The sequence below is a fragment of the Botryllus schlosseri genome, chromosome 3 (genome assembly GCF_051294905.1).
Source record: "Botryllus schlosseri isolate E-star chromosome 3, Bs_hap1, whole genome shotgun sequence".
Lineage (NCBI taxonomy): Eukaryota > Metazoa > Chordata > Ascidiacea > Stolidobranchia > Styelidae > Botryllus > Botryllus schlosseri.
The window spans coordinates 29964339-29978466 of NC_137238.1; the positions used below are offsets into that span (position 1 = coordinate 29964339).

At 41.0% G+C, this 14128-nt stretch overlaps 2 protein-coding genes across 2 annotated transcripts in view; one reads left to right on the forward strand and one right to left on the reverse strand.

Annotated features, from left to right (window-relative positions):
• The window catches only part of LOC145435024 (baculoviral IAP repeat-containing protein 3-like), a 29966-nt gene that overhangs the window by 10475 nt on the left and 5363 nt on the right, over positions 1–14128 (forward strand). The window contains exons 11-15 of the mRNA XM_080312292.1: positions 507–1293; positions 2579–2723; positions 4547–4646; positions 5940–6206; positions 8822–9015. Coding sequence (XP_080168418.1) covers positions 507–1293; positions 2579–2723; positions 4547–4646; positions 5940–6206; positions 8822–9015 — 1493 coding nt within the window. The remainder of the gene's footprint in view (positions 1–506; positions 1294–2578; positions 2724–4546; positions 4647–5939; positions 6207–8821; positions 9016–14128) is intronic.
• LOC145435417 (uncharacterized) lies at positions 10395–12633 on the reverse strand. Its single transcript, XM_080312693.1, has 3 exons — positions 12575–12633; positions 10904–10994; positions 10395–10801 (listed from the first exon to the last, which is right to left on the reverse strand). The coding sequence occupies exons 1-3, from the start codon at positions 12631–12633 to the stop codon at positions 10571–10573; spliced, it is 381 nt and encodes a 126-aa protein (XP_080168819.1). The 3' UTR covers positions 10395–10570.

A 14128-nucleotide genomic window follows, 5' to 3' on the forward strand; every position in this document is an offset into this window, starting at 1 on the left:
GACCTGAAAATATTGTTTTTGACTGGAAATCTGGCACTGCTATGAAGAATTCTAGTAGTCACGCCTTATGGTAGAAATAATTAACATTTGTTGTAGTACAACGTTAGGCCTATAAACTAGACCACAACCTGTAAAATGTCAAGTGATAACTTCACCGACAGTGCAAACATTTACGATACAAATGAATGCAGGTTGCAAAATATTTTTTCTTGGTAAACTATTTTGACATTTTTTGACCTAGCGCTACAATTTCGACCTAATTTTGACTTTTTTGACATGTCAAAAAATTCGCCCTAATGATCAGCATAAATTTATTCTTAGGTCATATTATGAACTCCTTGATAATGTGAATTAGAAGCACATATATTTACACTGGCCTACCATGGACCCCTTGAAACTAGTTGGCGAACCTCGAAGGGGTGTAGCACCAAGTTTAAGAAGGCCTGTTGTACTGCTTCTAATTTGCAAAGGCCTGGCCTTTGTGTGATGAATATTTTTGCGTCTAGATTTCTGATCGACGGTGACTGTGGGGACCAGCCGCTGTCGCTTCAAAGGACTGGGCGTGTGGCACCAATCCCATCCACATACACATACAATAGATCTCCGTCTGCCGCAGGCAGTTATCACAAGCTGAATCTTACCCGCCCCGTAGTAAATACCACCCATCATGAAGAATTCGGGTCGCACCCTTCTTCGCGTCAACCCCAAACAGAATATACGAGTTTACCTCACCGTCAGAACGTACATTATGAAGCCCATAGTGTCCCGAATTCTCCTTTTCGAAATTTGCGGGACCTAGGTCAAAGGGAAAGGAATTCACCGTATAGAGTAGCTCTGAATTCCAGTAGCAGAAATTCAAGCCAACCCAGTCTTACTGTGGAGACCCGGCATTCTTCCATTTCCCCACAACGCGGCGGTAGGCAGAGGTCTCACCCACGCGGCCGTACCCTTTCTGGGTCTGCATCTTATCACCCGCATGCATCATCAGCCCCGCCTGTGTCACCCCATCATGGTGTAATATCTCAACTGTCCGAAGAGCTACCTGGAGTGAGCCGGCCCTCAGCTTCTAATAGGAGGAGATACCCGTGGGACCCTACAAGTTCACAGCGACCCTCGGCGTCTGGCGGCACAGAAGGACCGTCACCCCCCAAAAGGCGTGCTTTGTCGCCTCTTAGAAGGCTCGACCCGCAACCCCCACCGTATCACAGTCTAAACCCCCCACCCCCAAGGGCCGAACAATCTCAACCCACTAGAAGTCAGCCAACGTCGTCCGCAGGCAGGACAAGTTGGGCGGTAAGTGGGTTGGCTCTATTTTCCTTTTGCAAAATATATTTCTGAAAGTTATTGTTTTCTTCTGAGCCCGAGGTAGGCATAGTGTCCGACAGATCCAATAACATAGTTTAGCCGTAGTTGTAATAGAGCGGCATTCAAAATGATGAGGCTTTCACAATTAAAGTCTTTTTGAATATGAACAATGAACATACTATCCAATTGTACGTTGAATTTATGTACGTCTAATAGTTCATTGAAATTTAAACAGTGTTATAATTGTGTGGCCTTGAAAATAACCTAAGGTCAACCAAACAAGCTAACCCGACTCCCAACTTTAACCCTGAACCTTTTCCATAACACTGTCCACAAGAGAGAGGGATAGATAAAGCGATTTATTTTTTTCTCAACCGGGAAATTTACAAAAAAAAAACAATTTGATTCTGTAAAAATAATACCCATAAGATAGAAACATATACAATAATAAACCCATGCAAAACCAGTCAGTGGCAATCGTCAGTAACTAGTAGAGTATTGGAGGAAATATTGTATATCAACAAGGGTATCACCTAAGATGATGCCACCGCCATGAAATTTCAAACAATGGAAGCAAGAACATCACTTGAGCAAAACGTATTATTTTTAGATGATACTGGTACAACATCTCATTCTGTTGACACAAACTAGGTTGACGCATTTTGATAAAAGCAGACTCCAAGGCTCATATAATATTTGTGTGTGGGCAACTGTATAATGGTACAGTGTGGTGCTGGCGATATGACCCGTAAGATGGTCATGTCAAACCGGAGCCCTGGAGATTATATGCAATGTATGTGCACATTATACATATTGACGGTATATGTAGAAAAAACAGTGGGCGATGATGAACACATTCAAGTACTTAGTCAATAGCCCAATGTAGTGAAACCTGTAATTTTAAACCTCAACTGCGAGCCGTGACAACAACTCAATATTTTGAGTAAATCGGTAATTTGGATGCTTTACTATTATGACACTGGCTATTTCGTTTGTGACGCTTATTCGCGCAGATACCATTATTGCTGATGTTTCCTTTCGGTGTCGGAATTAGAAGTAGACCTACTAATAAGCGGCAGTGATTTGAAAACTTTGATTCTATACGAGCTCCATTAATTTATGACCAAAATCCGGCTGAGCAAGAAACCAGTAGGCCTACTTCCGGTCCAACGGCCAACCCTTTTTGTCGGGAATTGTCAAAATGACCCAACAGGGTCTGTGAGCTCGTAAGCATCCCTGATGGATGTACTAGCATATCATCTTTTTTGTGCAGAGAGAATATCCTTGTCCGCACCCAGCTAATCCTAACATGGTTGACGCCCGTGCGAGGGAGGCAACGTTTCGTCCCCCGTTTCCAAGATATTCAAGACTGACGGCGTCGATTAGAGAATTAGCCGAAGCTGGGTTCTATTACACAGGTGTGACGGTGATTTTGTATCTTATAGCTTGCCCAACCGTGAGTTGGCTGGAACCAATTTGTTATACAAATTGTAAATATAGTGCAGTTCCTGGATTAAGAGCGCTGTAGTCTCTTCTTTACAGAATATTGGGATCCTGGGCTTGTCGTGTATGCAATCATATCCAATCTGCTGAGAAGCTTCTCTTTTGTACTTTTGTTCCACAGGCCACGGTAGATTAAGGATGGGAGGTGATGATCACCAGAAAAACGTGTTGTCAGGAATTAAAGTTTCCCAGCAACATTTGAACAGTAGATGTCAGGTTTCTGGGTCAAAAATGATGTACAACGCTTATGAATGCAGCTGTTACTTCCTCCTGTAGCCTTGGAAAGCAGGAAAATCCTTTGGCGTGGTGTAGTTTATCACATAACCACCCATAGCTTCATTCCGTCCATTTGCTGAAAAATATCAAGGTTCACTCTTAAAAAGACGAAAAATGATAGTGTCAAAATATTTAGGTTATTATATCTTCTGCTAGGGATGGTGCGAACCCCTGAAAGGTTCAGGTTCGTGTGAACGTGTGAGGGCATATTGCTGATTCCAACCCTACATTTAAGTGAAGTGATATATTAATTAAATAGTAGATTCCTATTGAAATATACCCGAATATTATCGGCTGACACTCGTCAGGGGTAATCGTCAGTAACTGGTAGAGAATTGGAAAGAACATTGTATATCAACAATCATATCACAAAATGTGACGTCACCAGCACTGCAACGATTGTTCATATACCGTACAATGTTCTTTCCAATTCTCTACTAGTTGCTGACGATTACCCCTGACGAGTGTCAGCCGAAAATATTCGGGTTCATTTCAATATGAATATACTATTCAATTGTATATGAAGTTCTGTACCTCCGAGAAGCTCTTGATATATTAATGTACATTGTACATGATACCTAGCGATGACATATTATGCCACAATGCTGAAGTACATGCTCACGTTTTAAATTGGAGCAAACAAATGTTATAGTAATACCGCAAACTCAATATCTTTCGTCGCTTTGCCAACAATTTCGACAAGGACTTGCTATGGAATATAAGCTTACGACTTAATGGTCTAGGACAGACCGGACAATGTATTCTGCGTTAGAGTATTGCTACATTGATATTTAGCAGAGTGTAAAACGGATTTCTATACTTGCTACCGATATTACCCCATGAACAAGTTATGCAGTAGCCGACACCCCAATCATACAGATTTGGTTTTTATGGTACAATAAACATATCAAATCAAGATGGATCCCGGATGTCTGTTAGATTTTTTACATTAAGCAATCATGTATTCTTTATTTCAATTTCATTGATTGATCGAATAAGCATCATACGCTGACTACCTACATGCAGTGTATTTCGGTCTTGGTTTTGTGTGATTGCGGATCAAGCCACGGCAGAGAGTCACTGAATTTTGACAAACGGAAAGCTGAATATTACGAGCAAACTTTTGTAACAAAGCTAGTAAAAGTTTTGAGATTGGTAAGGTGGATGCTTGTTTATTTTTTTATGCTATCAGCGCCATGCATAGAGTGGTCCGGAGCTGAAAGTCAAAGAATTTCAACCAAAGATGTTATAATGACGTGAGAAATTGTAATATATGACAAAGGTTCACGGTGCAGAACCTACCAAGGCTCGTTTGTGAACGTGAAGCTCTAAATTTTCGAGGTTCACACAGAGAACGTGAACGAGAACCTCCCGTTCACACCATCCCTATTGCTATTCTGAGCAACTTGGATTAATAGCTCCGTTACGTTTACCAAGTTGCGTGATCAAGAAATATTTTCAGGTGAAATGGACCGGGTCCGATGCTTCTATTGTCACGGCGGTCTTGCGAACTTTGAACCCAACGACAACATCTGGGACGAGCACGCAAAATTCCATCCCCAGTAAGTGTTCGCCATGGATTTTATTGGGTTGAGACCATAGCCCCACCGATATATCAGCCTGGCGGTAACTGCATCTGTAAAAATATTGGTATCAGCCAACTCTTGTCGGCCTGTTTAATGGCAGCATCACTTTGTCTGCCTCTTTGGTCATCACGGTTGTCTTATATTCCTTGCTCTGAGCCAGTGGGATCTTAACAAGTGTTCCCTGAGCAAGTCTCAGGGGTTCCCTGCTCACGACGTACTACATATAATTTGTGATGCAATTGTGACGTCACCGGCATGTAATTTTGAATAATCGGGGTGGAGAGAGCTCTCAAGGTCAATGTACTCGAACTGCTTCTGTTTGCACAGACTTGGTTGGAGTATTTTGGTACAAGACGTCTCCAAGTCGACTAGATGCTGACGATTACCCCTGACGAGTGTCAACCGAAAATATTTGGGATTCATTTCAATATGAATATACTATTCAATTGTATATTGAAGTTCTGTGCCTCCAAAAAGCTCTTGAAAATTTAAAAGAGAATCTTGTGGTGGCAGGGAATTAAAACTGTAATCAAATATTGCTCCCGTTGAATCTGTCGAGTGTGCTTTGGAAAGTGTGTCGTTTTTCTCCTCAATTTCACTCGTATTGACTGACGCAAACTCATCATGAAACTACTTGTGCTCGGTTTGTAATGACTCGAGTCACAATTTTCTGATGACTCAACTTGACTCGAGTCATTTTTTCAAAATACGGAAATGACTCGACACGACTTGGACTCGAGTCATTGCGCATGACTCGGACCAAGTCCATACGACTCGACACTCAGACGGCCAAGACCGATATTTCATTGTAATTCTGACGAATAGTAAAGTAACCGGACTCTCGGTATTTCGTCTATGGTCACTGAACCTTGAAAATGCGAACCGTTTGGTATCACCAAACAGAGTTGTAAAAAGTGAGTTTAACAAGACTTCAACTAGAATGTGAACAGTCAACATAATAACTTGGACTCGGACTCGAGTACTAATACCATGACTCAGACTCACAATATATTAGGGTTGTAACTTGTAACCAAGTCACAAGCCTCTACTCGCTGACTTGGACTCGGAGTTGACTCGGTGGTGAATTGAAAATGACTGGACTTTGCTCGAGTCAAAACTAATAGTGAGATTGACTTGCGACTCGGGTGACTTGGTTACAACCCTGGTATATTGTGAGTTGTTTTGCTGAAATATGTATAAATGGAACTCCGTACGACTAGATCTACCTTGCCGTACCGATTGTCTCAGTCACAATGCATTCTTTTGTAGCTGCGACTTTCTGCGGCAACAGCGCGGGCCAAGCTGGGTCGAAAGCATCGCGTCCAGATACGAGCATTTGCGACCAGTACCGATCGATCAGCTACGTCCGGTCGAATCTTCGGGGCCTTTGCCCCCTCCCCCTCCGCCGATCACAGACCCGGAAGAACTTAGAAGACAGCGCGAAGAGATTTTCCACCGGGGCATGATGTCCGAACCGGTCCGGGCCACCAGAGAAGCGGGATATGCGGAGGATAGGATTAGACATGTCCAGTGGACGTAAGATGGAGGATAGTATTTTTGTTCTGATTTTCATGGTTGTAATGACTCGAGTACAGCCTGAGTCACGATTGTTTTGTGAATCGACTTGACTCAGTTTCGTAAAATAGAAAAATGATTCGAGTCAACTTGAGTCAATTTGTGTACTGACCTGACTTGTACTCCGAGTCGTAGTGTTGTGACTCGAGACTCGGACGGCCCAGACCAACATTTCCTTGTAATTTTGAAGCATAGTTACGTTACCACACTATTGGTATGTCGTCTATTAGTACTGGTACTTGAAAATGCGACCGGAAACTGTTAAAAGTGAGGAAAATGGCTGAATCATGAATGCTACGCATTCAATATCACCGCAGATTTGTAAAAATTGGGTTTACCGAGACTTCAGCTCGAAACTGAACACGGAACAGCCAACTTGGACTCGGGGTTGACTCGGTGGTGAATTAAAATGACTCGACTTGGCTCGAGTCAGAACTATAAAAGTGAGATTGCCTTGTGACTCGGAACCTTACGACTTGCTTGCAACCACTGTGATTTGCATATCATCAGTTTTACGCTTGAGTAGTCAGCAACTAAGTACTACTCTAGTGGGTATGTTTTTTGATGACTTCCATTTCTGATCAACAGTTCTGACTCGGGGAAAACTACATTCTTTTTATGCCTGAGATTTAGTGGCTTCGGAATTTGTTTGTGTCACCTTCACGTGTGAAATCAACGTATCCAATGGGTGAAATTGACCCTTTAGCACCTCACGGTCACTGTACAAAAAAACATAGTTTAAGAAATGTCTTTGGGACATGTAACTGTAGATAGACAAGTTGTCCCATTCAGCCGTAGTCATATTCTGTGACTGACGTAACAGCAGAGGTGAAGAACTTCACTTCTTTGAGTACTCAAGTAGGATTTTCCTAGTAGCAAGTTATTTTCTTTTAGACAAATTGTTCTTAACCTTTTTAATCCCGCGCACCGGTAAAACTACCAAGCAAATCTCGCGGACCAGTGAACGTTCACAAATTAAGATTAAACAGTAATTTAATTGCGACAAATGTGTGTAATTCAATTGTTGTGATACCAATGACAATTAGTTGTAAAGCTTCTAGGGGCTTAATTACAAATATGAAGGTATTGTTTTGTGTAGTAGGCGAATAAGAAATTTGAAATGGAAATCTTCTGATGATTACATTGGGTGCACTGTATCTTTTGGTGCAGTCACTGTTTGAAGTTGCAAGATGCATCTTCGACGCTAACTCAAAATGATTACTGACACTGTCAATAGGTGAATTAAAAAATGTAGTTAGTTATCAGGACACTGGGGACATTTCCCACATGCATTTAGACCATTTCACTTATAAAAGTAATGCAAATTTATCTTGAAATTACTCTCGCGACTTAACTACAATTTATTGCTTTTAAAACAGCTACACACTGCCTCAAAGGTTGAGAAGTGGGGTTTGTCTGAAAACATATCCTATTCACTTTAGCAAGTATCGTAAGTAGCAGGGTTGTAACCAAGTCACAAGGCTCCGTATCCCAAGTCATTCTCACTTTTATAGTTTTGACTCCAATCAAGTCGAGTCATTTTCAATTCACCACCGTCTCAAGTCCGAGTCCAAGTCATCGAGCAGAATGTGGAGTCCGAGTCATTGTGTGGACTGCACAGTTTCAAGTTGAAGTCTTGTTTAACTCATTTTATAACTCTGTTTGGTGATTTGAATGGTTCGCATTTATAATATACTAATTTTCCTCACTTTTACCAGTTTCTGGTTGCATTTTCAAGTACCAGTACTAATAGACGAAATCCCAATAGTGTGGTTACTTTGCTATTCTTCGAAATGACAATGAAATGTCGGTCTTGGACGTCTGAGTCTCGAGTCATATAACTAGGTTCGAGTCATGCCAGGGTTGTAACCAAGTCACAAGGCTCCGAGTCACAAGTCAATCTCACTTTTATGTTTTTGACTCGAGTCAAGTCGAGTCATTTTCAATTCCCACCGAGTCAAGTCCGAGTCCAAGTCAGCGAACAGAGGATCGAGTCCGAGTCATGGTATTGTGACTCGAGTCCGAGTCCAAGTCATTGTGTTGACTGCTCAGTTTCCGGTTAAAGTCTTCCTAAACCCACTTTTTTAACTCTGTTTGGTGATATCGAACGGTTCGCATTTGTAATATATCAATTTTCCTCACTTTTAGCAGTTTCTGGTCGCATTTTCAAGCACCAGTACCAACAAACGAAATCCCAAGAGTGTGTTGGCTTTGAAATTACAATGAAATGTCGATCTTGGCCGTCTGAATCTCGAGTCAAGGACTTGCTTCGAGTCATGCGCAATGACTCGAGTCCAAGTCGAGTCAATACACAGATTGACTCGAGTCGAGTCATTTCCGTATTTTGAGAAAATGACTCGAGTCGAGTCGAGTCATCTGAAAATCGTGACTCGAGTCTGACTCGAGTCGAGTCATGACTCGAGTCATTACAACCCTGAGTCATGCGCAATGACTTGAGTCCAAGTCGAGTAAATACTCAGATTGACTCGAGTCGAGTAATTTCCGTATGTTTAGAAAATGACTCGAGTCAAGTCCGAGTCATCAGAAAATAGGATACAGCATTCGTTTGTGTACAGGAATGTGTGTAACCGCGGGGCATGCTATCAGTCAACGGAAGCACTGGTCAATGCCTTGATAGATGACGATTGGTATCAGAACCACCATCGCGACGCCTCCGATGACATCACGACCGGTTCGCCGCGATCTGAGATACGGGAGGATGGGATTTATGTCGACGGCATGCCGATGGAACAATACATGGCCAACCAATGTGAGTAATAACCAGGCAACTTAATCACTTTACCGCAATCATTTTCCTGTTAAAAGAAGACCCATATAAGATATAAGAGTGCTAACAGCCTACTAAAAATATAATTTGTGATTAGCAACTTCGCATCCAGAGGGGCTGTTTTGGGGGCAGGCCTATAAACCGCTTTGTTTCAATATCGAAACTAGGTCATTTCGAAATGCCGATTGTATCCAATATTTCTTGGCTCGTTTGCGCGGGATCCTGTTGCGTTTGGATAAGAAAACAGAAAGGCCTTTTTCTCATGCTCTTTCGTGTGCAGACCAGGGTTGTAACGACTCGACTCGCGATTTTCTGATGACTCTACTTGACCCGAGGCATTTTCTCAAAATACGGAAATGACTCGACTCGAGTCAATTTGTGTATTGACTCGACTTGGACTCGAGTCATTGTGCATGACTCGAACCAAGTCATATGACTTAAGACTCAGACGGACAAGACTGACATTTCATTGTAATGTCGAAGTATAGTAAAGTAACCACACTATTGGGATTTAGTCTATTGGTACTGGTACTTGAAAATGCGACCAGAAACTGCTATGAGTAAGGAGAATTAGTATATTATAAATGCGAAGCATTCGATATCACCAAGCAGAGTTATAAAAAGTATGTTTAACGAGACTTTACCTGGAAACTGGGCAGTCAACACAATGACCTTTACTTGGACTCGAGTCATAATAACATGACTCGGACTCGACCCTCTGCACGATGACTTGGACTCGAACTTGACTCGGTGGGGAAATAAAAATGACTTGAATGGACTCGAGTCCAAACTATAAAAGTGATATTGACAACGTAGGCCTACTGTAACTGAAATTGTAATCAGGCAAAACATTTATCAAATTACAATTACGAATATACAAAATAAAAATCATTCAATTGCAATTACATGAAAAGTGTGATTAATTACATTAAGCTCAATCGCAAATCACAACTGATCCAACTCTGGTGGACACCAACTGAAAGCAGTGTAACGCATTGTCTACGAGTGCCGAACATCGCAAAAGATTCACCGACGGCTTAGACGCCTCACCTAAGGCGAGCCAATTGAGCTAAAAGCAGAAATCATGGAGAGACTAATCCAGAATAATGCTCGCAATAAATAAGCATAAAATGATACAACATAGGATTAAATTGGACCAGGCGATGGAACTAAATAAGGCAGGAATAATCAGAGATCTGCAATAAAACATGTGGAACTCTAAAAGTAGACTAGAAATATCTAACGAACTAACAAAAGACGTAAATGTACTTAAACTTCTTTTGAGCTTACCTTGACATACTTTACATATTGGGTGTTATTGGTCTCGTACAATTTAGAGGTACATGGTTGCTTCATGGATTTGCTCTTATTGGATTTTCTTTATGCGCTGTATGATCTGTATGATCTGTAAAAAAAATGTATTTATTGACAGACAAGAAAATGTACAATGCGGTAGACAGGACGGATAAAATAAGATATCAACAGATAGAAAAACTTCAAAACGACCAAGAACGTTCTATATTGTCTGTCTGGTGCTTCATATTCCCTCTGCATCACCAGTGGGATGAGCGATGTAAGGCCTTGCGCACCGTATTTCACCTTCTCCGGCATGAATCGGACGATCGATGCGAGTGGGAGTCTTCCCTGATTTCGAGTAGAGCAAGTATAATATTACCATAATAGCGGCGCAATTACAGACAGCAATCACGACAAGGGATATGTTCGTTTGTCTTTGAGACTTGCATTCCGCTGTGATGCAGACTTTTTCCTGCAAATTGAAGATCAAAATTCACCGCGCTGTTCTATCTATTTAAGCTTATCATATCTTATCCCAGATCGGCTTCTATAATATGTATGCAATTTTACATACCTGTATATACGCCAAAGCGGTCGTGTTCTGGTGCTCTGAGGAAGTCGTCGTGACGCCATTTGCACAAGAATTAACCAACAGAATGCAATAGCTGAAACATAATTATTAGTGTTAATTTTCCATGTGTCCATTTAGCTGTAAATCTTGTTTCAAGCCATGAAGAATGTGGCATGGTATTTGAACGCCGATGGAACTCATAAGCGAAGCAACATGAAATGCATCAGTGTGTTATTCCGTGGCGGTACTTCCCATTGCATCTGGGGCATTGCCTCACCCGGTAATTCTGTGTTTTGACCAATTGACCATTTTCACATATATTCATTTAATATAGTCGCAGACCAATTAAAATAGAGCCCTTGATTTTGATTTCTGGATTAGAATGCCTTGAGTCAAATGAGTCAATTGAGTCAAATTTGGTGTGCATCGTTTTCTTAGACAACCTGACGATTTGGTCACTAAGATAGTGAGCTTTGGATTTTTTTTTTGAACAAAAGTATTGTACATTAAGCTCTTATCATTAACGAACCAGGAGATTCCAATCACATCATTTTGCAAACAAATGAAGAACAACCTATACGGAAGATCGCGCACCGCTGCCCAGTCGATTCTCGGTGATTGGAGGCACTGATAATATGATTTGGGGAATTGCGAATGAGCTAAGAAATATCAGAGATACGTTCGGCATTTCATAAAGACATTTAATAAACGAGGTTATCATTGTAAAGAATTTATTTCAAGTCTGTTTTATTCCCAACCAGAAACCCTAAATTAGTCACCAGTTGGAAACCACTGCATTAAAATATATCTTAAAATATTATTTTACATCACTACAATCATTTTGCGATGGTGGATCAAATGTCCAACACTTGTTAGATTCATTAGCCAACAGCAGGATGTCCAACTGTCCATTCTTTTATCATAGATAACCAGATTTCATGAAGTTACAATACGTCTTGGAAACCGGCATATCATGACAAGCTACATATTTTGGAATTACAATGATAGCTATGCCAAACAGATATTGCGCGATGATCCTCCGAACAAAGCGCAGAAAATTATTTCCAAGCTCAACACATTGATAAAAATAATCATGTAACTGGTAGCTACATTCTTAGAGCCTAGGATTTCAAAACTCACTTGGTAGTTTATGGAGTTGAAGTTACGATAAGCGGAATGCAAGTTCCAATGCGACAGCGGCCGAATATCATTCGTTTTTATGATATTTTGATTGAAATAATTAACATTGATATTATTTTCATTCATATGTGCGTTGCGCAACTGTCTTCAAATAGATGTAAACCGGGGTGGGTGAGCCATGAATCGCAATTTGAGATATGAATATAGACCGTGAGCGATTTTCCTAGGTATGCAATCAGTTTAACAAATTGAAAGTAGACTCATTGTCATGGTTTTGGCAAATCTGCCAAAGTATGGAAAACAATTCCAAACCCTACTTGAAAAACATCCATACCATAATTGCACATTTCTATATTCCAGACCGAAATTTCGTTTCATACCATGCCCTGCCTGATAGTCCCGTTAATGTGGGCTTCATATTTTTAGACTGAGATGGTGTAACAGCTGGAATCGATACTATAGGAATATTTGGTAATACCAATGATACACCGATAGCACGTAATTTTTATCCAACAATACTAATATTTCACTCACCAAAACATGTTTTCCATCTCTTTTTCCACGCGTTTGGCTATTATCAATTCCGTCTGCATTTATATAGAACACCTGACTTGGCATTTACCTGGAAGCTGTACCGGTGCCAGCCACCAAATTCTTAACCGGGGACATCCCCTGCTCAAATCCTTGAGAGAGGTGGTTTGTTTGTCCTAGTTCAATAAACTACGACCACCACCTCTCCTACTTCTGGCCACAGTAAGTTTGGACTTTGGACGTCTTGCTTGAATCCAAACTGCACGGTTTGTACGTCTACAGTACGTCTGCCGTCATCAATGTCATGTATTCCTCCGACAGCTGTCTGTGCTTGTGACGCAATTCATTAATAATCTGGTTTTAGTGAAATGGGCCAACATTGCTAAAATAATTTCTACAGGATTTGTTGTTTTTCGCTGTTCCCTCGCTTACTTGACACATTGGTATAAAGACAGGCGATGGGTATCCTTAGCTAGTTGATCTGTTGGTTAATTGTTTAGGTAAGTGGTAAGAAATGAGCATCTATACTAGTGGTTCCCAACGTGGGCAATTTTGAGAAACAAGGGGGTGAAAATACTAAAGGGGGCAGCTGAGGGGGGGGGACGAAAATGTTAGAACGGCCAATGAGATGTATTTAATTACCACGGAAAACTGCATACAAAGACGGATAATTCTGCATACGACGTGTAACCAGATCAACTCAATGTAAGCAGACGCAGAAATCGGGTTTTCCGAGCACCTACCACCTCGGAAAATGGCCTTTTTTAGTAAATTCACCAGCGATCAGAGTTGGGTGAATAAATTTCCCGTTTGTATGTCCTCCTTTTCAGATTCGTAAATATTGGGGGGATTTGTGTCGGGATTGGTAAGGGGGCGATCAGTCGAAAAAGAATGGTATCGTTATCGCGTTATTAAATATCACGATGCATCACATTCATTTGCTGTATCACGCTGTTTACAATCGCATCACTCCCGCGTATGTAACACTGGTCATCAAAATGAAAAATATAATGTCGGAACATCTTGGAGTCGTTGCAAGGGTTTTCTAGGTTACTGATTACGAATATCATAACAATTTAGCCAGATTGACCCTTGTTTAGAAAATATGATGCCCCTAAAAAGCCCAAAGTAGTGTATCTATGACTCCAATATTTCGCTTTGCAGCAAGTAAATCCTAGCTTTTTTGCCTTCATTCTGCGCATAAATAGATAATTGACTATGAGGAACCCTCATGTCGTCCTCATTTATTCAATCAATACGAACACAAGCTGATGCATCATCTTTGTTAGTCAAAAAAGCCTAAAAATCATACTTTTGAACAATCAAAATATGTATGTTCTCTTGTACCAATTGGTAATTCTACCAAGATGAAAGTGCAGTATAGAGCTATCAAATTTGTTCTTGGAATGCTTCATTCCAATACTGATGTGAGTCTTGTCTTTTTTGACCTGTAAAAATTATTCTGCTGAGCCTATACAAAGTGGGTATACCTAGTATCCCTATCAGACGAGCAGCTTAAAGCTGGCATCTTTGATGGACCTAAGCCGGGCTGTAATG